The following is a 26,608-nucleotide window of genomic DNA, read 5'->3' on the forward strand; positions in this document are numbered from 1 at the left end:
CTAGATAAAAATTAACATGAACAAGAGATCTCATAAGTGAATTCCAAGTATGACCTCTCTTTCAGGTGAAAAGGCCCACAGGGAATCATACTCCCAGGACTAAGTATCAGGGACAGCATTCACCACTCAAATGGAAGAAAAAAAATCTACACGCACAACTGACATCCAAAATGGCTCAACATAATTTATTTTTTTATGTTAAAATGTACAGAGTTCTTTTGAAAGTACTTGCTAGAAAGGGGAAAAAAAAGTGATATTACATACAAGGAGAGGAAGGGAGACCATCCAGCCAGGAGCGTATGACATGAAGAATTACAAAGGCATCTAGGCACCCCCTTCCCCTTAGCTTACAAGTCACCATGAACAAAGTACAAAGAGGTTACAAAACAGGAAAAGCAAATATAAACAGACAGGAATAGACTCAGCTTCATTTGTACATGCGGCTTTTAGAGGCATCTGGAGCTCCTATTCACACACTCTAGAGATCTCTTTAAAGAGAATTTTATCTTTCTTAAAATAGTTTTTAATATTCTACAACAAAGATAAAAAATTTTAAAGATGGAATGAAATGAAAAAGCTCTTATTTTTAAAAGGCATCGAAGTCACTAACAGTGAGATTTTTTTTAATTTCTTTTAGAAGATTACCCAAGTTATCTTGCTAAAAATACATTTTTTTTTTTTAAACAGAAGTGAAAAAATGGTAGGTACCAATATTACTGCGCTGGATAATTTCTTTTTATATATAGAAAAGAACTTTTTTTTTCTACAATAGTTCTACAGTCACAAAGGTTTGTGGAAAAGGGAGCTGCCCAATTGATAAAAAAACCCATACAAAACCAAACCAAACATAAAGGCAAACAAACTGAATTCATGGCCCTCATTTCAACAGCTTCTCCTCCTGTCTCAGACCCACCCCCACCCCCAGGAAGCAGCGACACAGCTGAAGATCTAAGAAGAGAGGGCAGCACAGTGCGCTTTCTACACGGGTTATTTGGAACTGGAATAGTATATACAGAGAAATGGGGTCCTACACAGCCTTGTACATGCTCAAAACTAAACAGAAATAAAAAGTGGAAGTCCTTTGAATTCTGCCTTTTATGGTTAGCAGTTACTGGAGGAAAGTCCATTTTAGTGCATCTGAAGAAACCCCAACTTTTAGATTCTTTTGGTTTAAAAACAAAAGGAATTAGTCTTATTAATGTGTCTGTATTTCTACTTCATATACAATAAAAAAAGAACTTTACATTAAAGGGCTGTCCCTTTTTGTATTGGGTGACATGCCAGCAGTGTAGCCAAAATTAATGTAAATTGGATTTTGCAGTAATAAACAGCAAAATCCTGCCGCCTAGATCCTGCTACAGTGTTGGGACGGTTTCACTGCTGTAAAGAGGCCGATTCCCTTCTTTTCCCACACTAGATCAAATGTGTGGCTATTCCTATAAAATGGATATCAAACACAGTAAGAGAATCAGGAAAAACATCACTGACCCCCAGAAAGCGGCACATTCAGCAACTTCCTACCGCAGACCAGGAATGGGAAGAGTGACAAGGACACCACAGGGTTCTCATCCCAGTCACCAAATGCACACTTTATCTTCCACCACTTCCCAAGCCAAGAGATTAACTGGAAACAGCTGCTTCTGAGCTCAGTCTGACTCAAAGGCTCAGAACCAAAACCCTCAGCATTTCCACGTATGTACTAAAGCAGTCTGGGATCTCAGAGCTGTGGCTGACTCGCAGGTCACCAGAAGAGCCTGTAACTATTTTCTTGTCCTAACAGACCATTACCCACCCTGTCCTCTTCACGACTGCCGAAGGGATACAAAACAAGTTCTCTTCTGAGATGCTTCCAGCAGTTCAGTGACAGAACATGTGTGCATGCATGCACATGTGTGTTCACGTGCATGTCTGGGTGGTGAATGGGATCATTTTAAAGTTACATTATATTTTCAGCATAAAACATACAATTTCAATTAACTCATCTACAAAAACACCAATGTGAATAGTTTATTGTTTCCACCTAACTCCAAATTTTACTGAGGGTGAGGGAGTCAAGGAAAATTAAAGATTTTTCCTGACTTGCAGAAATAAAGATCTTCATTTATCCTCTGTGTCCCCTTCCAAATCTCCCAATAAGTGCCTCCTGCTAGAAGTAGGAAATGTTAGGTGGGGTTTAGAGGGAAGGGTTGTTATTCTTTGAGATGTCAAACATTTTACATGCCTGCAGCACTAGAAACTGCATACAGAGGGGCACAGGGGAGGGAAAAGGACATACATTGAAAAAAAATTTAGGAAGATGATTTCACGTTACACATAGTCTGTCCACTTTGTCAGCAAAGTAAGGCTCTTTTTAAATTATGAAAAGATTTTGTGCATGTTTCCCCTCTAAAAAACATCTGTAAGTGATTTTAGCTGTAAAATGTTTGACGATTGTGAAGAAAAGAAAAACAAACAAACAAACAAACATCAAAAAAATAAAGACCAGGCTTCCTAAAAAATAAAATAAACCAAAGAAAATCCCTCTAAATCTACAGCAATATTTTAACTGGAAAAAGGTCCATTTTCTCTGGTTCGTCAGTATAAAAGGTTCCTTTATTTATATTTATTTCAGTTTTTTAGGATGCAAGTTGATCTTGCTCATCTTCTCATGTATGGTCCATTAAGAGACTGCTTGGGCACCCCAGCAGCATTCATGTAGCTGTGATGGGAGGGGCCAGTGTACATCATGTTTCCATGAGGATTTGGCTGCATAGGCTGCTGGGTATAGGCCTGGCTCCCCATCATTCCCATCTGCATCTGCATAGGATACTGTGCTGTCTGATTCATGTAGGCAGGGTTACTATGGTAACTGCTGTTCATCATGGGCTGTGTCATTCTGTAGCTGTTCATGGCATTCAGGGTGTTCATATTCATGGAGTTCACGTTGTACGGGGTGGTTGGCATCAGGTTGACTCCCATGTTCATGCCCCGCTGCACGGCCAAGGTCCGAGGCCCAGCCTGCATGGCGACGGCTGGGGGGCTGCGGCCGTACAGCTGCTGCTGGTGTGCGGTTGCTGAGGGCAGGGGGGCTGATTTGGAGCGGATGGAAATGTGCCCCTTGACTGGCATCTGCCCCTGCAGCCTCTGGGTATGGGGAATACCAATATTGGTAGCAGACATATTACACTGAAGCAGAGGTGATGTGAGGTTCATGGTGGTGGATGCCAGGTTTGGTGGGGGTGTCATAGTGGCTTGTGCTTGTGGGGTGCCGGCCAGAGGGTGAGAGGGAGCCAGCTGAGCCAGCCCTGTGTTGGAAAGAGAAACGCTGGTTGCATAGGAAGTCACAGCAGGAGAATGGCTATAAGGCATGGCATGAGGGTCCATAATGGTGTTTGTCAGCTGCTGCAACTTGGCTAAACTGAATGTGGCTGATGGTTGTGAATAGCTCCCAGCACCAAAATCTCCTGGAATCCTCTCATAGATACTTATGTTACCAGTGCTGCCTGATTCAGGTATTTCCATGATCATCGGTGCTGGGGTGAAGCTGTTGTTCATGCTACACTGAGATAATGGAGGTTGCTGCTGGGGTGGAGGTGGGGGCTGTGGCTGCTGGGACTGAGGCTGCTGCTGTTGTGGCTGTGTTGTTGGTTGCTGGTTACTTGGGGGCCTTTCTACTACACAGCTCTGAGGTGACTTGATATTACAGTTTGCTGCAGGCTGGACACTGTTTTGCTGCATCATGCTGCAACTGCTGCCAATGTTTGCCATTTGCTGAGTGACAACACAACTGTTCTGTGTGAGGCTGCTAGAAGAAGACAGTCCTCCATATGAACAGCTGCTCTGGGAAGAGTTATTTCCACAAATGCTGCCTCCCATAGTGGAGTCATAGCTGCTGGGGTTTTCATAATTCTCTGTAGTGCTCTCAATGCTGCCAAGGTCACTGAAGCCACTATCCACCACCTGCTGAGAGTGGTCCGATACTGAAGGCACATCCATCATGGGGCTGGTCTCCATGTTCTGCATAGAGGGTGCGGACAGGGATCCTTGTTCAGGACTTATCTGTGTGTAACTGCTCTCCAGAGCAGGCACATTTGGGCTGCTGACAGAACGCACAGACTGGCTGGGGTGGGACTGAACAGAGGATATTGGACTGTTGTGTTCTGAGGCCTGGCAATCTTCAACCATTGATATCTGAGGATCCTCCTCAGTTTGGGTATAACTCTGCAAAGTCTGACAAGCTGCAAGAGTTTCTTCACAGTCCTGGTAAGCTACATCATGCTCATTGCTTTCCTCCTGTGTCAAGGACTGGACAGCTTGAACAGTTTCAAGATCTAGTTCACTATGAGGAATCTCTTCCTCTTCCTTTAATTCAATTAACCCCTCTTTATTACTTTGCTCTTCTTCATGATCATCTTCAGACCCAGGGACATGCTCTGAGCCCACTGATGTCTCATTGGAAGCCTGCTCTTCCTCAGAATCTGCCTCTGCTTCATCTTTTTCTTTTGCATCTGCTCTACTGCTTGGTATGCTTGTTTCTAAAAAACATTCTTGCACCTGAGGCTCCTCCTTCACCCCTTCTTTAACAGGCTGTTCCTCCAATTCTTTTTTCTTCAGAGACTCCGGATGACCATCATCTTCATCATCAGCATCATGATCTTCGTTTTGATTTGTCACTACTGCAACTTCCTCTTCTTCCTCATGGTCGTGCTCAGGTTCGTCTAATTCTTGCTGCTCTTCTTCTGATTGCCTCTGCTCTTCTAAAATCCGTGGCTTCTCCTCTACTTCCTCTTCTATCTCAGGCTCTTTTACTTCTGGCACTGGACTGCTGTTGCTGTCCACAGGAGAAACTGCTCTTGCTTCACCGCTTGCTGTATCTTCCTCTTCTCCCTCTCCTACCTCTTCTGCTTCCATATTCACATCTTCCTCTTTCCTCTCCTCAGTGAGAGGCAGGTCTTTCTGCTCAACACGTTCTTCTTTATCTGAAATTTTGGCCTTACGCCCTGGTTTTGAATTAGCTACCGCTTCATCACCTATTTCATCCTGAACTGATGGTGGCACGTCTTCCCGGCTCAGTTTAAAACCTGGTTTTCGACCAGGTCTTTTCTTCCAGTGGACTGGTTTTCGGCTTTTCCCTTTTGGCCATCCCTTCTTCTTTTTCATAGGTGTGGAAGTATCTGGCTCAAGTGAAGAATCCTTTGCTTCATTATTCCTCAGCATAGGTAATGGTTTCAAGGGTGGGTTACCTGAAAATACAAATTGAAAGACACTGTTCAAACATTTTTGTTTGACCTAAGCATTCAGGGAAGCTTTCCCAAGCATGCCCAATGTATTTATCAACTTCAATATTAGCCTAGCTTAGAAATATTAGCTTAGAAGGATCAAGGTCTGCTCATTAGCAGCATGTTGCACATTACATTTTCGAAGAACATCAACATTTTCAAGATTTTCTGTGTTCAAAGCTCTGAGCCTTTAATACACAATTCAAATTAAGCTCTAAGCTATATAATGAAGTCCTGAGAAGACAAATTTTATTTATAAAATATGTTCACAAATGAACGGGTTGCAGTGTAGGGGAACATATGAAGTTGCAATAAAAGCATGTTTCCATTTAGATCTGGGCATCTGCTTAAGAAAGGAAATACTTTCCCTTTTTTCACAGCTTTATGCTTTTTAATGCCAACAGAAATACACAGATGCCTGGATTTGGCTAGTAATTTTTTTAATTGAAGGAATCATTAACAAGAAGCTGAATTTCTCTTTCATCTTTTGTTTGATGAAGCAAGATTTGCATTTCAGTGATTTCCAAACACTCAAATAGGTTCAGAGCTTATACAGCCAGAAAGGAATGTGATTGCTTACTGAGAACTTACTGAATAGTATAAGGCATTCCCTGAATTAATTTTGGTTTGAACCTGTCAATTAGGACAGTCAGTGACATTTTATACATCTGTATAAAGGGGAGTTATTCTTGCCCTTTGCTCAGACAGGCATTTACTTTAAATACCTCCCTCCAATGAAAAGCATTCTGAAAAAATTCTGGGTATTAAAAAATGAATTAAAAAATCAGTAACTCCTTATGTCATCCAAAAAGAAGTATTTGGAATGTGCATAAAGAAAAGAAAGGATCTGCCAGTCAGCCAGCATACTGTTGTACAGGAAGAAGGTAACACTATTTTCATAATACTTATTAAAGCATTAACACTTAAACCCTTAGAAATAAAACCCACCTCTTAAAAAAAAAGCCATCACTATTTCTCTTCCCTGTCTTTCACATTTCGTATCTACTACAGAGGATTAGATTTACCACATTCACAGTAAAACTTGCACGTAGAACTAGGAAAAGCAAAATAATACAGCCCAGCCATTACCAAGCTTCATCTTCCCCTACACAACACTACTCAAATTGCACAGATTTGGTAGAATATAGAGAAACAAACTTTGTTTTTGACACCACAGAACACCTTCTGTCTTCCAGAATGTCTAACCCTTACTAAAAACTGGCCTCAAATCACCACCCTACACTATCCATTCTCACTGCTGCCCTGACAGCAATCAGAACCGATCCAAATTCTCATCAGACACCCATTTAAGAAACCACAATGATGCATTTCAACGAAATATTAAAACACTTTCAATGGATTGCCTCAGCTAGACATTAAGTTCTCAGCAGAAAAATCTGGCCCCAAGTCAGAAAGTTAAAAAAAAAAAAGAAAAAAAGAAGTCAAAAGTAGGCTTCTGTAGTGACGGGAGAACCTCTAAAAAAATTCTAAGATTCCTATAAACACTCCTACCTCATAGTTATGACTAAAATAGTCTAAATCTGAACCATTTGTTAATTGCTGCAACACTGTATTTTTGAAGTGTCATAAGACTGTGCTGTCCCCGCCACCTAGCCTAATGTTTTTATCAAAATAAAAAGCCAGCTGTTTATGATGAACATGTTTAGGTAACTGACAGCACACTGTATTTTCTCTAAGGGCATTACAGTTTTAACATGTATGTGCAAAGGCATCTACACTGAAGACAAAAGCAGCCAACAGAGATGTGATGTCAGGAGCTGCAATACCCTAAAACAATACGGTTACTACTTTATTACTTCAGAGGCTCTGACCAATTTGCAGAAGCTCATGAGGAAAAAAAAAAGCAACAGAAGTGAGACAAGGGAACAGAAAACACTAAATGACAAATATTTATAAAGTTGGTGAGCCAGAAATTTATCACTGTAGTATAAAATGGATGTCAGTTAATACAGTGGCTTTCCAAGTACCATTTTTGATCCCTGGGCACTTAATGGACTATCTGTAGTCTGCAAAAGATGGTTAAAAATCACTGATTTATTTTATAAAAGAATATACATCAGTGGAATCTCTAAAGAGATCTGCATCTCCACCAGAAAACATTCAGAAGAGCACAAATGAAAAATACTTAAAACAACCGATCTAACAGATCTGTCTCCGACTCCATAGGCTTATTAATAGTGCTGGAGTATCACAAAAATGTATTTAATGAGTAATCTAATCACAACAGAATTTAAAAAAATTGTATCTTATACCAATGGTATAAGATGACTGTGCATGTATTCCCACTAAGGAAACTTAATGCTGTAAGCACATGTTTGCACTAAATCTACATAGTTATATGCTGTAGTAAGGATTTAAGGGTAACTGATGCTAAATAGAAAGTAAACCTGGCTATTATCATATTAATGCTTTTAGTATTAAAGTACTTTTAAAGAAAAATTCTTCTCTGGTAACCACAGCCTAATTGAAAGCCATAAATTAATGAGGTAACAATTTTTTCTTGTGGGATAATGGCACCATATTTGTTTTTCACACAGTTGTTCATTTTTATTTCGCCGACTGCCTTGCACTATGTAGCCCATCAAAACAACTGGACATCTAACAGCCATAAAGAAGATTGCTAATGGAGCACCTGAATGACAGATGCTTCTTCTGAATTGTCAGTGGACTCTAAGCAACCAGTCACAACCAAATTATCTTGTTTTATGAACTGAAGGTTCAGAGAACTTTAAGGAGGTATGAGAAGCTGAGAAGGTGAACATGCAATGTGATGAAGAAGAAGATGTCAGAAGAGACAATTTAATATTTCCCTTTGTTATGGAAAACCGGGGGCTTGCCAGTTCATTTCCGTTTTATTTCTGTAAGTGACTCTGCTGCATAGGTTTTTCCACAATCACAGATACCAATTCCATTAGGAAAGCTGAATCAAAAGGATAGCCTGGGATCAGGTCATTGCCAATAAGATAGTTAAATATATGCAGCACATTTTCATAAAACTAGGGAATGTCTGAGACTGGTTTGACTGGTAATTTATGCCTAACCTACATTTCAGCTGGAAGTTACAAGCCAAAGAAAGCAGCTGGTTCTGTTATGAGCTGTTATCATCCAATACAATCTATCAAACTTTCACCAGTGTACCACCAAACATACCATTATTGTCATCAGACTCCTCCTCATCTCTGGACTTCCTCTTAGAAGAGGGTCTATGCCTGAGTGTGTCTGGTGGGGCTAAGTGCCGAAAGTATCCACTGGATGAAAGTTCACTCTCCTCCTCTTCATCCTCCTCCTCCTCTTCCTCCTCCTCCTCCTCAATCTCAAACGTAGGCTCTAATCGGGGCATTGGTCGTTCAGAGTCTGAGTCCTCAAATGGTTCATCCAGCACTTCTGTGGTTTCTGAGATTGTTTCAGTGACAACACTGCTGTTGTGGTGCTTACGCTTGCGGACACGCCTCTTCCGATGAAGAATTGGTTTCTGAAAGTGGAAGGTGGGAAAAGAGAAGACATTTTATCATGTGCAGTAGAAATAAAACACTAGATAAATACAAAACATGAACAGCAGAGAGTTCCGCTCTAGAATCCAGAATTCACTAGAAATAGTGACTGGCACCTGCCACTAGTTAGAATTTAAGCAGCTGAAGTGAACAGCCCATCCGTAACAGCTGGAAGTTTAGACACACTACAACACAGATGTGAACAGCTTAGAATAAGGTGCAAAAATGATACAGAAGAGAACTTTTTAGTGCAGCATCCCATGAAGAAAGGATTTGCTTAGATACATTGACAGAATTCACATCTCCATGGTAAATAATTTCAAAGACTTTACACTCTGATTTCAGTTGTTTAGAGAGCATTTGTTTTGTAAGCTTCTTTCATAACTAGGACTGTATCTGTTTCTATTTTGCATTACTGAGTAAAACTTTAATAACTAAGTTAGAAAAAAAATTAAAAGCACAAGATAGAAGCTAGAATCAAAAAACCCTCAAACTCCTACCTCTGATTCACCAAAAACCACCACTAAAAAAAGTCAGCAGGAAGTACCCTGCAGAGAGAGTTCTGGAACACTGAACAAGTGCTCCCTGTACACTTAATACAGACCTCGTGAACTGCACCATCCTTCAGAAAGCCCCAACATACTGACAAAACCGACTGGATAACATAGTCAGAAACAACAGGAAATAAGGCACACACCTTTCGTTTCAATGTTGGCTTGGTGAGAACAGGTGGAGAGCTTGATCGAGGACTCGCAGGCTCATCATCTTCCTCCTCACTACTCTCACTAAAACACCTCAGAAGTACCCTATCACTATCACTGTAGCGCCGGGGTAATCTGTCGCAGTCCTCTGGGAATCTGCATTTCAGTGGCTCTGTGTTCTTTTTCAACTGCCCCCTCCACCTTTCCATACCTTCACTCTGCTGCCGACGGGGAATAGCAGATTTTTCACCTTTGCCATACTGTCCCTGGGAAACTGCAGATTTTTCCTCATCTTCAGCATACCGGCCTCTCGAGGCTGGAGATTTCTCTTCACACTCACCACATCTTCCTTGCAAGGCCACTGACTTCTCCTCACAGTCACTGCACCGGCCTCGTGAGGCTGCTGATTTTTCCTCACACTCACTGCATCGTCCACTGGGAACTGCTGTTTTGTCCTCGGCGGGCAATACTGGCTCCTTCTCGCAAAAGGGCTCAGGAAGTTTTTTGCTCTTCCGGTTCCATCGACCTCTTCGTGATGGCTGACTGTTTGCAGGAAGACTATCCAGGGGAAAAATGTGCTTGTTTGGTCGTGCAGAATTGGCTGGAGCAACAATGTCTGGCTTTTTTTCACTCTCTGTTGGTGAGTAAGGCTCTTGCTCTTTCTTCTCCCATGACACAGATTTTACCATCTGATTTAAATAAAAACAAATATATTTCATACTTCCTATTTACGCATAAATGTCTATCCTGAATTTGATTCCACAAAAGCTTTTGAGTAAAAAGTCAGAAAAGTTTAGCAGAAGTGTCCTTTAAAAATACAAGATTAAAAAAAAGACTTGACCTTTAAGAGATTCCTGTAGTGCTACTTGCTACTCCTTTCCTCACAGGTGATAATACACCTCACTTAGCTTCCCAATAAGTCACTTCAGTCAGCCATTCAGTGGTGTGCTAGAATGCTAACTTCACCCTGCTACATTCACAGTATTTGTGCAATTTTCAAGAAAAAAGTAAGAAAAACTTGAAGCTATTTTTCCATTAAAATGTACAATTAATGTAAATACAGTAACAGCAGATAATTTGCCTCTTAGTATTCTAGTCAGCGCTCATCACCTGATGCGAGAGTGCAACCCCTTCAAGGATTTTCTCCAGACTATGCCTTGATGTTTTCTCTATTTATTTTCTAATCTGAAACCATAAAGATACATAAACTAACCATGACTGCACTGCTTTTTATGATTATGACAAATGCGCAAGCTTCACATATGAAATGTTGTTAGAGCAGCCTGCAAAAGCATTAAGTATAAACTACATGCCACACAGAAATAAGAGATTCACTCTTACACTGGTCTCTGGATCCTTTTCTTTCTGCTTTTGTTGCTCTTCATTTTCCCCATCTTCTGTTTCCTCTTCTTCATCTTCAGAGACAACTGAGTTGGAAACTATAACAGGTGTCCAACGCAGACATTCTGCATCCACATCGATAGGTCGGACGTTAGTTCTAAGCTTTGCCATGTGTTCCTGGATAAGCTTCTCCCGACGAATGATCACAAATCTGAACAGCAATAATACTCTGATCAATAACAGGTGACATACCGTACATGTTGTTATGTGAAACAGATATATTACAGAAAAATCTGTATACTCTCAATCAGTGCTGCCACAAGTAACTTCAGAGAGAACAGAAGCTCATTAAAATAGTACAATTTGCAGTACCATCTGACTACCAGAGAAAGCATCTCACGACTGAGGAAATGTTAAAATTCTTTCCACTTCTTGTTAATGGTGAAGCCATTATCTTTCCATGTGTAACATTCAGCTGCAGAGTATCATTTTTATTATGGACAAGGGATACGCCATTTGGGGAATGGACAATATAAGGTGAAAGCTACCAAAGTGAAATAAAAGGACTGCTCAAGAAAAGTTGCATTCCCACTACCATAGTGCATTTTATTTAGGGGTCTGAGAGAAATATCACCGGTTAAAGGTATATTGTGAGATGAGGACATAAAACTATCCTCAAGTTTTCCAAGTAAGTTTCAACTTTAACACAAAACACAATAGAATACAACCCCACTCACCAAACCGCTATGGTCTGAAACAAGACTAATTCGCAGTATTTCACCTAACTTGTCAGCTGAGCAAGCAGGCTACCTCTATTCTATACCAACACACTTCACCTCTCCCAGTGATCTGTCCCACTCTTCAAGCACTCCACGTTAATCCACACAGTTTATGGCATTTTTGAGACATAGAGAAAAGGAGGGAAACAACTGTCTGCTCACTGACTGAAAATAAGGAGCAGATCTGCCTCTAGAGAAGGAAAGTTGCTGTTCTTTGCTCTGTTTTGTGAGTGTATTAGACGGATTTTGCTGAGGGATCCCAAGAAAACATGACCAAGAGACCAACTTGCTCTCTCTCACAGCAGCAAATTACTCAGAATTCCACATCTACAGTGCTACACAGCTGGACATCTGAGCCAGCTTTGGCACTGAATGATTCTTGCATTGCACATGAGTACCAAGATGTGACTTGTCTTCAAACACCATTAAATTTCAATGAAATACATCTGAAGGTATGTGGGATTACAACAGGACTCCTGTACTCACTGATCACTACGGAAGTCAAGCATTCGTAGGTGATGCAGAGTGGAAGTGATATCTTGAGGGCAGATTCCAGTCAGCTTACTCAATTTCTTGATGCTTAATTGCTTGTCACGTTGATGATAAAGGCACTCCAATATTACACTTTTCCAGTAAGCCATATATGACAGGCGCCCCAGGTCTGACAGGGGCTTCTCTGGTGATCCTGCTTGACCCTCACGCTTTGAAAGCAAATAGCCTAAAGATACACAATAAAAAAGGTTTCAAAACATTAGCTTCTGTTTCCACCCCAACTTCTACAAAGGCCTCATACAATAGCTTAGTGCTGCCTACAAGATGTAGATGAGAACTCTGACAGATACTTTGAGGTGTCGGGCCAATTTTTTATCTGTTTGTTTAAACTCCCGTTATTCAATGATCGAGTATGAGATTTCTGAGCTCTGCTGCCATCAGACACTGACTATGGCAATGCCACGAGATGGCAGCAGGTACCTACCTAGAAACTACACCAAGCCTGAAGCACAATTGCAATAGCAGTTTTGGAAATGACAGAGGAAAAACATACTCTTAAAACTAATATGACTAAACATTTTCTTGAAAATTCTCTTCTGTCAAACTTCACGACCATACTGGAGAGTACCAAGCTCTATTTGCAGAGATTTCATTAATTTAAGACTGTGATAACGTTGCACAGGTTCAATAAAGGCCGAGAGGTTATATTCTACCTAGTGAGACAAAGAGGGGTGGATGGACGAAGATGACAAATGTGCCTTCTCACTGTTGCTCTACCATAACATTAACATTAACTCTAAAATTTGTATGTCTGCAGGGAGGGCTGTATTAAATTGCTGTAGGCATAATAAACAATGTATAGTTAGGGGGAAGTTTCCTATGACCTTGCTAAGATACGTGTAGGAATCTGAGAATTTCTTGAGTATTCAGCGCTTAAGTATGTCTGGTTTTGTTGCTCTCAAAGTTAAATTAAAATGTAAGACATTTCTGCTTGAGACACTCATTCACCTACTCAAGCTGCTGAAGATTACCACAGAGCATGCGGTCTTACAGCTGGCTTTCTGTGTAAGGAACTAAACGCACAAGACAAGCTTTGGCTAAAATCACTATACTGACACATGCCTTCAGTTTCTACCTTAAGTTGCATACACAGAAAACATCGGAATCAAAGGAAAAATGATCGATTTTGTCTTTAGAACTGAAGTTCCAAAAAATGAATAAACTGTGAAGTTCAGATGATTTTGTGAGCTTCAGAAGCCTTTGTCCTGAGATGTGTTTTAATTTGAAAAATATCCACTTCTACTGTTAAGTCCTTTAAAATATGAAAAGACAGACTAAAAAAAAGTGAAGAAAAAGTTCCTTACTGAAATCAATTAGGAACCTGCCATAGCCCTTTCGCTGGTATTGTGGAAGAATCATTATACAGGAAACATTGTACTTCTGTTGGCAGTGCTTTTCCTGTTGGAAAAAAAAGCATCATATTGAAAAAACAGATCAGTGAGAAACAGCATAAGTTGTAAGTTGTTCTGTAAAAGTAGTTCTACAGCAAAAAGTGAGCTAGGAAGCCACAGTCAAAGTTTCTGAGGAACAATAAAGCCAAGGAAAGACTTCAAAGAGACAATATTAAAACTCTACCATTATTTCAGTTAAGAAAAGCACAAAGAATGAAAACTTGACATCACCCTCTGCTTAGATAGTATACAGTAAAGAACATGGACTGCAGAGAAGATGAATTCTAAGAATAAATCTGAAGGCAGCTAAATTCATTACAAAAGATTGCAACATTCCAGTGAATCCTTAAACATTACAAGCATAAGATACTAAAATCCAGTCTCAAATCTGCTGTTCTGAATACTAAAAAAAAAAGCTTCAAATAAAACTACTTAAAAATAATTGAAATTATTAAGGATAAAAATCTTAAGAAAAGTCCTATCTGAAATCATGGCCCTGTTCCCTCAAAAAAATAAAAGGCTTCAAATCAGGTGCAAAGTTGCCAAACTTGTTTGGAAAACAATGTATATACAGAACAAAAGGTGAGAAACAGAATTACCAAGCAGTTCTATCTCACAAACAGTACTACCCCATCTCCACCAAGAGCAGGAAGTAATTTGAGAAGTTTTTTTAACCATTAGCTGCAGTACAAGTTCCTTAGCAAGTATATGCTATTCAATATTAAAGGAAACTTGAGTTTACTAACCCAAGTGGTCTCCAAATGTAATAGAAATAAAACCTGGTTGCAGCAGCTGTCTATACCTGTGTTACATCATTTATTATATAAAATGCAAGAGCATAAGTTACAACTTTTACAACAATTTAAAGAATCCAAAGCAGCACTGCTCACCATACCAAACAATTCGTACTCAAATACTTACCTTGGAAAAGTAGCCAACAAGGTGACAGCCCTTAACATCATTCTGTGTCAGCACATAGAAAAGAAATGGCTCCACATCGTAATAGAGAGTCTTGTGGTCCAAGAAGAGTTTAGCTAACAAGCACAAATTCTGGCAGTAGATAGTGCTGACATTGCCATCAACCTTAGAGACATGAGGAGAAGTTCTGTCACTCCATTTGCTGTTATGCAAGGACATGCTTCACCTGAGTATCCCCACACATTTGAAACGTCTTAACGTGACAGACTTCTCTGTCACAGGCAGCATCTCAAGGGACTTAAAACTTACACAGAATAAAGGCTGTGACCAAGTCACTGTCACATTCAGTAGCTTAAGAGACAACTTAAAATTAATTTTCGCAAAATATAAAAACCAGATTTTTACAAAGTGAGTCTTCTGTGTTTTACGGATGAATAATCTGTACACAAGGTCAGTTCCTACTGGATGCTTGCTTGTTGTTCCTCACTCTTGGAAACTTAAGTGTTTCAAGAATGAAGATTTTTAAGACTACGAAAAATTTATCATGTGATTAGGTGCTGAAGACCCTATTTTACAGAGAAAAGTGAGCGGCTTCATTTTCTAACTTACCTCAAAGACCGATATATTATTTTTTCTGTAAATTTCATTGGCTGGAGGATGAAACCAGCCACATTTTTTCATATGCTGTTGGAGAATAGTCCTGCTTTTCATATATTTTAGACAGAATTCACAAAGGTACAACTTCGGTAGCCTGTAAGCAAAGACAGAGAAAGATCAGAGACTGAAGGCAGAGACTTTTATACAAAATTCCTCACTCCTGCCGATAGAGAACTTGGTAAGAACAAACCCAATATACACTGACCTTGTGTATGTGCTAATGAGGGCAAAACCACCTTACCATAGTTAAAGTCATGACACTTACTCTGTAACAAATGCGTATTTAAAAACAGCCCTTAATGTCCTGCATAATTACATTTACATTATTAACTTATGCCAGAAGAAATAGATTAAAATCCTAGGAAAAAAACAGTAACCCCTCCCAGTTTTGCACTAATGATGCTAGGATGGATGAGATAAATAGTTCCTATTCCCTTCTTTCCCTCATCATCACAGCCAACATCCCAGCTGTATGTACATACCCTTGAGTGATGGGTCACATCACCACCTATCCATCTGCTTTAAAACCATTTTACATACTACACTGACACAAACGACTGGAATGCATGTTTCCCAAAATTCTTGTGATTCAACTCCATTTATATACCCTAGCTTGGGCAGGAATGTCTTTGTACAGCTAGAGTAATTCCTCATGACAGACCACATGTTCTTATTAAATGGCAGAAAAAAGAGTTTCACTTAATTTTCTTCCTCTAGCTATAGCCCTTGTAAGTCATTCCTCTTTCTGAATAAAGTTAAAAGAGTTTGCAGTTCAGACAATTTGCAAAGTTCTTAAGCAAGAGAACAGCAAAGCAACTATATGTGCAGCACAGCAGAACAATCTTTCAGACACCAAAATGTAGAAACCACCAGATTTCTATGCCTGCTCGAGTACAGTTTTCCCATAAACACCAAAGAAGAACAAATAAGAGTCCTACCTCGAGTACTCCTGTGGATACGGGGAGGAGTACCAGGTCTGGATTTCGTACTTGCCAAATTCGATAACAGAAGGGCAGCGGACTTGCGGATCAGGAGGCCCAGTCACCCCTACTTTCTATGCAAGGGTAAAAAAAAAAACAAGTTTTCATAAATTTTCAAGTGAAAGACTTCTAAGATTAAATAAATTAAAACATTTTCATCTACACAGTCCATTCTGCTCAAACTCACAAATAATTAGGAAGATGCAGATGTTGCTCTCTGACACTAAAAACCAGTACCAGTCACACTTCAAGCAACCACGTGATTCACAAAAAGAAAGAATTAATAAACATTATCATACCACGTATCTCCACTACCATTCACGGTGTTGCATGCCATAGTTTTAAATGCAAATTAGTACACAGCAGAGTTTAATACAATCTTTTTTGAATCTCATCGTAATTTTCTTTCTTGTTATTTCAGTAGTGAAGAACAGAAACATATAAACTGCTCCTGAAGTTAAAAACTAGAACATGCAAGTATTTGACATCACACATCAGTGTCTTCCCAGCTCTGAGACTAGATGCACTACTGTGACCATAGCAGCTACCAAACCAATATTCAGGATGTGGCTATCTGCTTATCATCACAACTGCTGAAGAATTAAGGAAAAACCTCACATTTATTAGAAGAAGAGAAAAATAGAAAATAGAGTATTTTTAAACTACTTATACAACCTTTATTTCCCCTGTCCCTCTGATAGTAACTATATTTTATAGCAACTAAAAATAAGGATACTAAATGCTCTACTTTAAAAGAAAACAAATGCTTTCTCAGCTCATGAAGATTTTATCTCAAAAGACTGTCACTCACAGAATTATAGAAATCTAAATATTCCCACTAGCCTTGCATTATAATATGAACCACCCGGACTGAAGTTATTAACAAATGAGAATTTTTCATGCTGGAGGTCAGCAGCTAATGGGACGAATACCAGTGAATTACCTATATGCAAATTTATCCTAGCAGAATGAGACAGCTGTACCCAGGACAGTTTAAAAAGTTAACATTGAAAAGTTAACATTCCAAATTAGTATCTTGCTAAGCTTCTTAAGTGGGACTGGTATAGGCAAAAGTCACCTCAGGATCTAATCCTAGGCATCCACATCTGTGGAGCTCTAGATGAAAAGGAACAGCAACCTCTATTGGCAAACATCTATCAATGTGTATACAGACACATGCTCTACCCTGCTCCATAAGGAGTTAAAGTACCCAGAAAAAGAATGCTTTAACTACTCTGAGACTCTATGTGACCCATGCTGCTAGCAAACCATCCCACATTTTATTGTTTTCACAGTCCACATGTTTTACCAGCTATTTAACAGTTCTGAGAGGACTAAAGCCACAGACCTCAAGGTTTTTTAGCCACCTTAACCACTCACACTCCCTTTTATGTTATCCTTCAGCTCTCTTGAGGTCAGTTGTCCATAATTTTCAAGCAGCAGAAACCAAGCACATTAGCTTCTGTGACAGACTGACTCATCTGAAGTCTGCATTTCTTGTTGTTATTTTGTTGTTGGGGTGGTGGCTTTATAATTGTTTAAATGTCTTTCACAGATTTGGTACTTACTGCCAGACACTGACAATTTAACTTTACCTGCAGTGCTTGTTCCTGAATATCTCGAAACAACTCCATGTCTTTTTCATTTAACACATCCTGGCTTCCAAAAAAACGCTCCTCCGTTTCTTGTTTTCCATCCCAGCCATCCTGATTGTCTGTAAATGAGAGAGAAAATTGTCTTCACCTACATTTACAAGAGTATTTGCTTTTAGTGCAGTGACAAACAACATCTGGCTGTATTCACACACTGTGCCAGATTTTTTTTGATGGGATTTTCTGTTCAGATTTGGGACCACAAAGGAAGAACAGGTTCTAGATTTGGGACCATGTAAGTAGTACTGTCCTATATTTAAGCAGGTCCAAATGTCGCCACCTAGATAGTCATAGTACCATGAAGGCATCAATGGCTTACCACTAAGCCTGCTTTTCACAAACAAGGATCACAACTATTTAAATGCCATATCTGGTAAAACCAAAACCAGGACACCTGCATTTATCACCTTAGAAATACCCCTTCAACAAAAACAAACAAAGAAACCCAAACAAAAAATCCAACAAAACCCTCTATGCACTTCACCTCACTCCCAAAGCATTAAGTCACGTTGCTGTTCTTCCAGCACCAGCCAGGTCAATGCAGGTAACTATTCTAAAGCTGTAAATATAGTATTTTATTGTGGAATATTTTCCACTGCCTGCTCAGGAACAACTCAGAACCATTCAACAAAACTGTAAATATCTGAATACAGAAATTAAATAAAGGTCCAGTCATAGATAATATCTTAAGCTAGAAAAGCAAAAAAAACCAAGGAAAGCAGAACTGCACTCCAAAGGGAAGGGATAGTTTTCAGCAAGAAGATGCCAAGCCACACAAACAGGCTCCTCTACGGCTGAGAAAAATTAGGAAACATTTGCACGCATCCATAGATTGGAAACTCATGGGTCTATCCGACTGGCTTTAGTTATTTATTTTCCATTTCATACTTCTACCTTGCTGCTCTTAATTCTCATGAACCGCTGCCTATGTAATTTCTTTCCAATGTGACATTATTTAGCCCATTTCCTAGGGCTGTCTGCAAGCACCTCCTTACCAATGGGCATTCTACCTCACCGTAATCATTTAACCCCTCATCACACCTTGCCATCATATCTAAAGAGGCTAAGGTCTCTAGGATCACTTCCTTTTTCCAGCTCGTACTCTACCTCAATGCACCAAAGATAAGTGCATTTCAGTGTTAACTTTCAGCTCAAAGTTTCCAGCCTCTAACAATTCCAGTCACTTCAACATCCTAGCCTTTGAACATTTGCTTGGTATACAGGATACTTACATTGGCAGGGTGAAAGATCTTTACCTGTGGGCCATTCTGAAGTGCTAGATTTCCTGGTACCCTTTTTCCTGATCCTATACTGCTGAGAATAGTCTACCACTTCTCCTCGAGCTTTTCGTCCATCAGGGGAGGGAGTGAAGAATTTAGTAAGGCCATCTATAAGCCCTTTGGTTTTCTTGTTAAACTTCAAGGTGTTGCTGCCATCTCTGCAGAAGTCCAAGACATCTGCCTGCTCCAGGTATCCTCCTTCTGATGATGCTGACTGGCTGGACAGAGCGATCTTACGCTTCCGACCCCGACCAGGACCAGTGCGAACTTTGCTGAAAGGACCTTTTGATCTAAAAGATGAGAAGGGGAAAGATACGGTCAGAAGATGTGGTAAGGTGGTCTACCATCTTCTCTAACATATTTATCAGCCACACAGAACGTGAGCTGAAGAATTTAATAATATAGGAGTCATCAAGAGTCTGCGTACCCTAGAGGAGCCAGGATTTAAACATCTCAGTAGAAGTACTGCACTATTTTTCTCTACATTGAACATTATGTCAAACTAATTTGAGTATAAACAATAGATTTTCACCAAATTTAACAACAGTAAATTTTAAAATCAGTAACCAAAATGAATACATTGCACAGAAGGCTTCAATTTACGCAATTCTTAAACATTTACACTTGTCATTTGCCATAGTTCTCGTACTGATAGGAAATTGTCGTAGGAATTTCACAGAATGTTAATACATGAAGGATGCACCTAGTAGCTAAGAACCTACACCACTGATGGTCACCTTAGCTGAAAACAGCGTTGCTCTCCAACCAGCTGCCATCTTTAAGACTGCAAATTCCAAAACTCTGTTGAGACGGAAGTATCAAAAGGTGTCTGGATGTGGCTTGGGGGTATGGTGAACACAGTGATGCTGGGTTAATGACTGGGCTCGATGATCTTAGAGGTCTTTTCCAACCTAAATGATCCTATGATTCTGTGAGATAACTTCTCAGAAGGAGTGCCGTAGACTGACTGACTATTTTTAGCTACAGTCCTTTCAGCTATGGAGGATAGAAGTAGGCAGCTTTTCCCCAAGAAGACAAACTATAGATCTTTGCACTATTCTGATATATTTTGCAAGTGAAATGATGGAACAAAGGCAAAAAAACCTGTGAATCAATCATGAAATAATAGTTAAAAGGGACAAAAGAGTAGAAGCAGATAGCTAGTTTTCCTTTAGTTCCTCTGAATTATACTGAGAGTTCTTCTATGCAAAGTTATTGTACTGACTGAAAGAAAATATCATGTTTAATACAGACACTCCCTCTGTTTTCAGAAGCATTAAATTTTGTAAGGTTGTTTTCCAGAACATCCTCTGGTGCTATTGGTTAGAATCAAGTGGTGGTTCCACTGTTTTTTTAAGCTGATTTGATATCCAAAACAGAAGTTCTTGTGACATGCTCCTTCACTGTTTTGCATCCTGAAGAGTCCATAGTGCTGCATCACAAACAGCACTGTACAGCAATCTTAATTCAAGGAAATTGCTTTGGCTGAACAGTTCTCCAAAGAATTCCTGCCCAGCCAAATCCAATTCCCTGACAACTAGATAGTTGCCCCACAACAACCATGACAAGGCTGCAGCAACACAATCTGTCTCAGCACAATGGAGTTCTCCACAAATGTAGAAACACGTGGAATGGAAGCAGAAAGCGGACAAATATTTTCTGGCAGCAGTGTCAGTTTAAATACACGTCAAACAATCTCATATGCTTTCTTGTGATTACTTAATTTCTTTAAACAACAGAATGGGTTCTTGGGAAACGTAAAGCAAGGCAATTATGCTGGAAGAAGGAGCCATCCAGCAAAAAAGATTACATGAACAGGAAAATTCAGGAATTTGACTATAAGGAATAGTTCAAAAATAAACAGTAAATTACTACAAAGAGTCAAAAATCTTGGCCAAAAGAAGCACTAAGGTTACTTCTAGTCTTTCACAGCCCTTTTCAGGAAATTTGTAGTAAAGAATAATGAACAGCTCTTAATTGTAAAAGAAAAATTCTCACGAAGTAGACAAGAGACTTCAGAAATACCCACTGTCCTATGGAATCTCACATCTTACTTTTCCTTATAGAGACTTACGCTGTATTTTGATTCTTTAACCTGTTTTTGGGACGTCCTATTGGGTTAGCATAGCGTCTTTTTATCTGTGCTGCCTTCTTCTGTAAAAGTTTTCTTCCTTTCTTCCGTGGTCGACATATTTGACATATCCACATACCTATAAGACACAAGTCCCCATCACCGAATGCAAGAGACATCTATATAGGACAAAAGGGAGAAATACAGTCCACAGGCCTTCTGAGATTAAGGGTAGGAACAGTACCAAAGGCACTGATTATCACATATACGTGCAAGAAGAATTATGTGCATGCTTCAACAATCTGAACTCAAGTCCTGTGAATACTCCCCAGCCCCCACAGAGTTACAAACCCAAAGGAAGTCTCCTTAATCGGCAGCATATCATCAGAAAACCTTGATTTAATGGTTAATTATCCCATTATCTGCTCACTTCTATACTACTTCCAACTATCTTACACACAAAAGTTTTCTTCTAACTACCAAGGAAGAATCTTCCATACATAATCTGCTTTCTGATTGGAAAGAGAAGTTCACTTGTCCAGAATACTCTACTGTCCAAATGGATATCACTTCAAAAACATAGATGTTATCTCTTTCTTTTGTACAAGGCTATTCATGCAAATGAAAGCTGATCATCTTAATCTGTAGGGATCACTTCTATTCCTTCAAACATCAAGAATTTTTTTTCAAAACCCTTCACAGAGAGTAATGTACAGGGAACAGGAGACAGTGAAAAACCTGGATGTGAAGTTCTGAACCTTCTTTGGTTTCTAATACTTGAAAGATAATTCCATACAAAAATGAGCTATATGTAGCTAAAAGAGGACCAAATAAGTGGAAGCACTGCCTGCCCACTGATCTCTTCCAACACCATCTTAAATTATCCTTTTCACCACAAAGTCCTCACCTTTTGGCATCCTGGTAAGAGGAGGATCACAGCATTCCATGTGAAAGCCACGGTCACAGGAGTCACAAAATAGCATGTTATCCTGTTGAAGACACATAATCTCTCTTTATATGTGCATCAGCATCAAGCCCTCCATTAATTTCAGAGGACAGGCACATAATTTTACACTACGAACAATTCAAGGTATTTCGCAGGTCTCAGAAAGACTACCAGACTAAAATAAAATCTAGAGATATTTGTCTCTAAAATAATTTTATTTTGTAGTTTAACGTAACAGCCAACAAACTGGCATCATCTTCATTCAATCCATACTCCACTATACTCACAGCATTTTTCCCTTGATCTCTACAGGAGCTGCACGTTTTGCATTCAATACACTGCCACCGCAAGGCTTTCACTCGAACTGTCAGCTCTGGAGAGAACTTCAAACAGGACGGATGACCTGGAGAAAAAGGAGAACACTTTACTGGTAAAATCATTATACTTCTGTTGATGGTCATAGATAGCTCACAGAGAGACAACTTTATCAATTGTGTATTCCCATGCAGAATTTTGGTTGTCCAGATACTCCTATTTTTAGGTGCTTCTATTCTTACCTACTTATAACACAAACCAGTACCCTAGATAGCAAATGGCAGGCCCACATACAAAAGAACACAAAGGTAATTCCTCATAATTGAATTGAGAAACATGGTGAAACTGGTCTTCATTGCCACATTTTAAAAAAAAACCTTCCAGGAGCCAAATGAATTATTTGTGCTAGGTTAACTTAGCTGTCTCCCCTCTGGGAGCCTAAGATTCAGTTGTATTGTATGAACTAGCTGTACTGTATGCCACAGAAGCATATTCCTCACGTCTGGGTCAGCAGGAGTGACTACACTAGACTTCTCTTGTCTTAAGTGGTAAGATTCTTACTAGATGCATACTCCCTCTGTGCATGGGGCAGCACCAGGCAGTGTGTGGGCTCTTCTGTCTCAAGGGAAGGGACAGTACCAGCAGCCCTGTAAATGGTCACCTACCACTGTTGCCACAGTCAGCACAAGAGATGAGCTCTTCAGGTTTCTTCTCCCGATTTTGCTCTTTTGTACCAAGGCAGAAACTGCAAATTGGAATTGGTTCAGCAACCGGCTGTGAGGAGAACAGAGAGTAAGAGCACTGGGTATCTCAAGGGAGCAAACTGTAATACACAAAATGACACAGACGTTTATATATATCACATAAATGTGATGTAATACACATCATGTCTCAAAGATTTTACTTGGTTCTCACATTCAATACAGCACTGACTGAATAGAAGTTAATACTCCAAAGAACAAAATCTGTACAACTGTTAACACTGTTATGAAAAACTAAAATAAAAATCTTCCTGCAAAAAATTATGTGAGTATGCTATTTAGCAGTCACAAGCAGATAAAAAGGTGTGCTCTCTGTGAAAAAGTTATGGGGGGAGTTAAACATTGTGTAGCAAAAAAGATGCTTTTAAGATGAGGCACAGCACTAGCAAAGTAAGCAATAGATATGAACTAGCCAACAATACATTTGGCCAGAAATAAGCAGTACAGTTTTAAACTTAAGGACTGACATTCTACAACAGCCTCATCTAAGATGTAGCAACTGCAATAATTGTTTTAAAGTGGTACTCAGTCAACTAATAAGAGTGAAAGGATGGCCTAATTTAACATTAAGTACTGGATTTCATGATCTAGCAAATTATTTCTAATCCACTTCTGCATTTAAATCCTGTGATTTATAGTTTCCAGAGAAAAGATGTACACAAAATTTAATTTAAAAGTACAATAAAAATATGCTGAAACCACATTTAAAACACTGGAAATGGGAATAACGTTAGATTACGGCAAGTTCCGAGAAACATTCTTTGTATAGCTGTATCAAGTTACAGTTAGTGATTTCACACATACCTTTTCGGAATCTATTCTGCAGGTACATATGTGTGTACTGTTAATTATTGCATGGAAGCCCGTACCAGAAAAACTTCAAGCACCTTTACTCTGCCTAAGCCAAAGCAAAAGCTGTATCCAGAATAGCTTCTTGCAGGAATCAGTAAATAAATCAAATATCAATTTGTTTATATTACTGTAACATAGAAACTGAAAATTTGAAATCTCTACCTTTTGCTCAGTGTACAGACAGAGCACACACGGTACACCTTCAGTCTGAGATGTAGTCCTTAAAGCACCCACTAGATGGAAACAATCTGAACACCTTAGGAAATCTGCTGTTTCAAAATTAAGCCACACAACAGGAAAGAAAGCCTGACATTCCTCATTTAGAACACAAGTATTTATATTAGCCTTTGGGGAAATCCCAAATGATGCTGAAGTATAAACTAGTATGAAATCACCTGCCCATCAAACTACTTCAGTTTGGAATACGTTCACAGGATTAGTTAATTGAAGGATTGCAGTTTCTGCTCCTTTTGAGAAACAGAGAAAACAAGACAACTGTAGATAGTTATGCCAAGCATACTAATCATTAATATCCAAATGGGAAGGGGAAGCTAGCATCTTCACTGCCCACAGGCAGTATCTTTCCAGCCATAGTCACCACAGCAACATCAGCTGAAATCAGCTATGCAGGGATTCCCCATCCTCTTTTAACAGAGAGGAATCTTCTGTACACAAATTGTTCTCTTTTTGTTCATGACTGGACTCTAGGTGCCAGACAGTTAGCTGCTTCCAGTCAGTAAGAGGTTTACTGGGGGAAAAAACCCTGTGTAGGAAGGGTCAGTCAGTGCTTTAATTTCTCTGGATTCAAGATTTCAGGAACTACTTTTACTTTCTGCCTTTTGAAAGGAAAGCTGCAACATTCATGCAACTTTTCAGGGGAGAAATAAGATTATTTCACATATCCTCTGCAGGAAGTTCACGAGCAATTTATTTCATCAAATAGAGTTTTACAGACAGTCAACAGCCTAAGATAGTCTTTCTTATCTGTTCGAGCCAGTATTTGTGCATACCCTGTTCATCCCTACAGTCCTTCAAATTTGGATGCCCAGATGTAAACACTGTCTAGGTTTGGAAGAGCCAGATGAAAGACTATCCTCCACAGCTTCAATGTTTCCTCTATTTACCACCCCTGGCAAGCTGCAAGCAAACACTTTATCACTTCTAAAAAAAAAACCAAAACATCTACAGTTTAGGGGAAGGCTCTACTAGAATTCAAAATGTTTTAGAATAATTAATTAAATTGGAACAATTTTGAATGTAGGGATCAGGCTACTCCTCCAAAGCCTCTGTGTGAGACTGTTATGCTAAGCATGGAGAGAGATTTCACTGCTGCTGTGTTTGTTCCGCAAAGAACATCCTGGCAAGTGAAAAATGCAAGCACACAATGAAAGATTCGTGAAAACAAGACTGGAAGCAGGCAGCTCCGTTTCATACTGCAAATTTTTGGCAGACATTCAACTCCTTCTGCTGTTTTGCTCACAAGCACATCTATCTGTGTGATGTCACCAGATTCAGTGAGGGAGGGAGCCAGAACAAATCGGGGCTGACAGTGTCTTACAGCCTGCCAGCCTCTCAGCACATGTTGTTACTATACAAAGGGTTTCTAGAAACCAAATGTGCCTTAAAGATTCACAGACTGTACGCTCTCCTAAAGGCGACTACAGAGAAGTGCCTATGGAAAACGTGTGTGTGTGTAGTAATTCTACAATCTCAGTTTTGGCCAACCCATCTGCTTTGTAGTCTTCTTAATTTAGGAAAAGTGAGGTTAGGAAACGCCTCAGAACTCACAGCCAAGTCTGCAGGCCACGGTGTCACAATGGTCACTTGTCAGTAATGTTAAAGCACTTTACAGACATTTTAATACCATCTGGGGCTCACTAGATACCATGACTGTCTTAGTCTCATCATCACATATACCCTTCTGGTAGTCATAGTGGTTGTGGTTGGAATCGAGTGGGTATAGAATTTAAACCAGCAAAAAAGAAACACATACGCTCACACCAACTTTTTTTTGCTTTGCTCTTTAAGATCCCTCGAATGTGAAGCCTCCTAGGAGCAATGGTAGATGGCTTCCGAGAATTCACACTAGGTAATGCTTTTTTGTGCGTCTATTTCTGAGCAAGTGACAAATCATTACTCCTCATTTCAAATAGCCCATTCTGTCACAAAAGTCTCCCTCAAAAGCTGAAGCTCCTGGCAAGAGCAGATGAACCAGAAAAGACAGAGGGAAAGTACAACCTACACCACACACAAAAAAAATATTTTAAACATGAGGAAACATGTTTCAGTGAGCAGGGCATCACAAAGGCTGGATTCCATGCCTTTTGGATCAGTGGCTGGAGAGGAAAACTGCTTCAGTTCCATGCCTCAAAATCAGAGCCAATGAATTTCATATTGTCAAAGTAATTTTACAAATTCTGTGGACTTTTTTGCTTTATATAGAGAAAACTGCAGAATTTAGAAAATACTATTCAATAATATCAACTTGTAGCAGCAATGACTAATAACTAACCCTTCTTCTATATAAGTTACCACATCTCAACTCAATGTTCCCTTCCGACAGTATGGTGAAGAAAAAGTATGAAGCAACTTAGAGTAAAAACAGAAATCTCTTAAAATACTGTTTTTACTCAAGAAAACAA

At 39.5% G+C, this 26,608-nt stretch overlaps 1 protein-coding gene across 2 annotated transcripts in view; it reads right to left on the minus strand.

Annotated features, from left to right (window-relative positions):
* Positions 1-164: 164 nt before the first annotated feature.
* KAT6A (lysine acetyltransferase 6A) overlaps positions 165-26,608 on the minus strand; it is a 39,259-nt gene continuing 12,815 nt past the window's right edge. For both annotated transcript variants that reach the window (XM_048287392.1, XM_048287393.1), the window contains 15 exons: positions 23,019-23,127; positions 22,326-22,441; positions 22,000-22,081; positions 21,096-21,231; positions 18,998-19,311; positions 17,685-17,803; positions 16,048-16,163; positions 15,062-15,203; positions 14,456-14,617; positions 13,448-13,541; positions 12,078-12,309; positions 10,813-11,023; positions 9,468-10,160; positions 8,430-8,751; positions 165-5,222 (listed from right to left, as the gene is read on the minus strand). In XM_048287392.1, the coding sequence (XP_048143349.1) occupies positions 2,638-5,222; positions 8,430-8,751; positions 9,468-10,160; positions 10,813-11,023; positions 12,078-12,309; positions 13,448-13,541; positions 14,456-14,617; positions 15,062-15,203; positions 16,048-16,163; positions 17,685-17,803; positions 18,998-19,311; positions 21,096-21,231; positions 22,000-22,081; positions 22,326-22,441; positions 23,019-23,127 (5,433 nt within the window). In that variant the 3' untranslated portion in view covers positions 165-2,637. The remainder of the gene's footprint in view (positions 5,223-8,429; positions 8,752-9,467; positions 10,161-10,812; positions 11,024-12,077; positions 12,310-13,447; positions 13,542-14,455; positions 14,618-15,061; positions 15,204-16,047; positions 16,164-17,684; positions 17,804-18,997; positions 19,312-21,095; positions 21,232-21,999; positions 22,082-22,325; positions 22,442-23,018; positions 23,128-26,608) is intronic.

This window comes from Corvus hawaiiensis, chromosome 27 (assembly GCF_020740725.1).
Source record: "Corvus hawaiiensis isolate bCorHaw1 chromosome 27, bCorHaw1.pri.cur, whole genome shotgun sequence".
In the NCBI taxonomy this organism is placed as follows: Eukaryota; Metazoa; Chordata; class Aves; order Passeriformes; family Corvidae; genus Corvus; species Corvus hawaiiensis.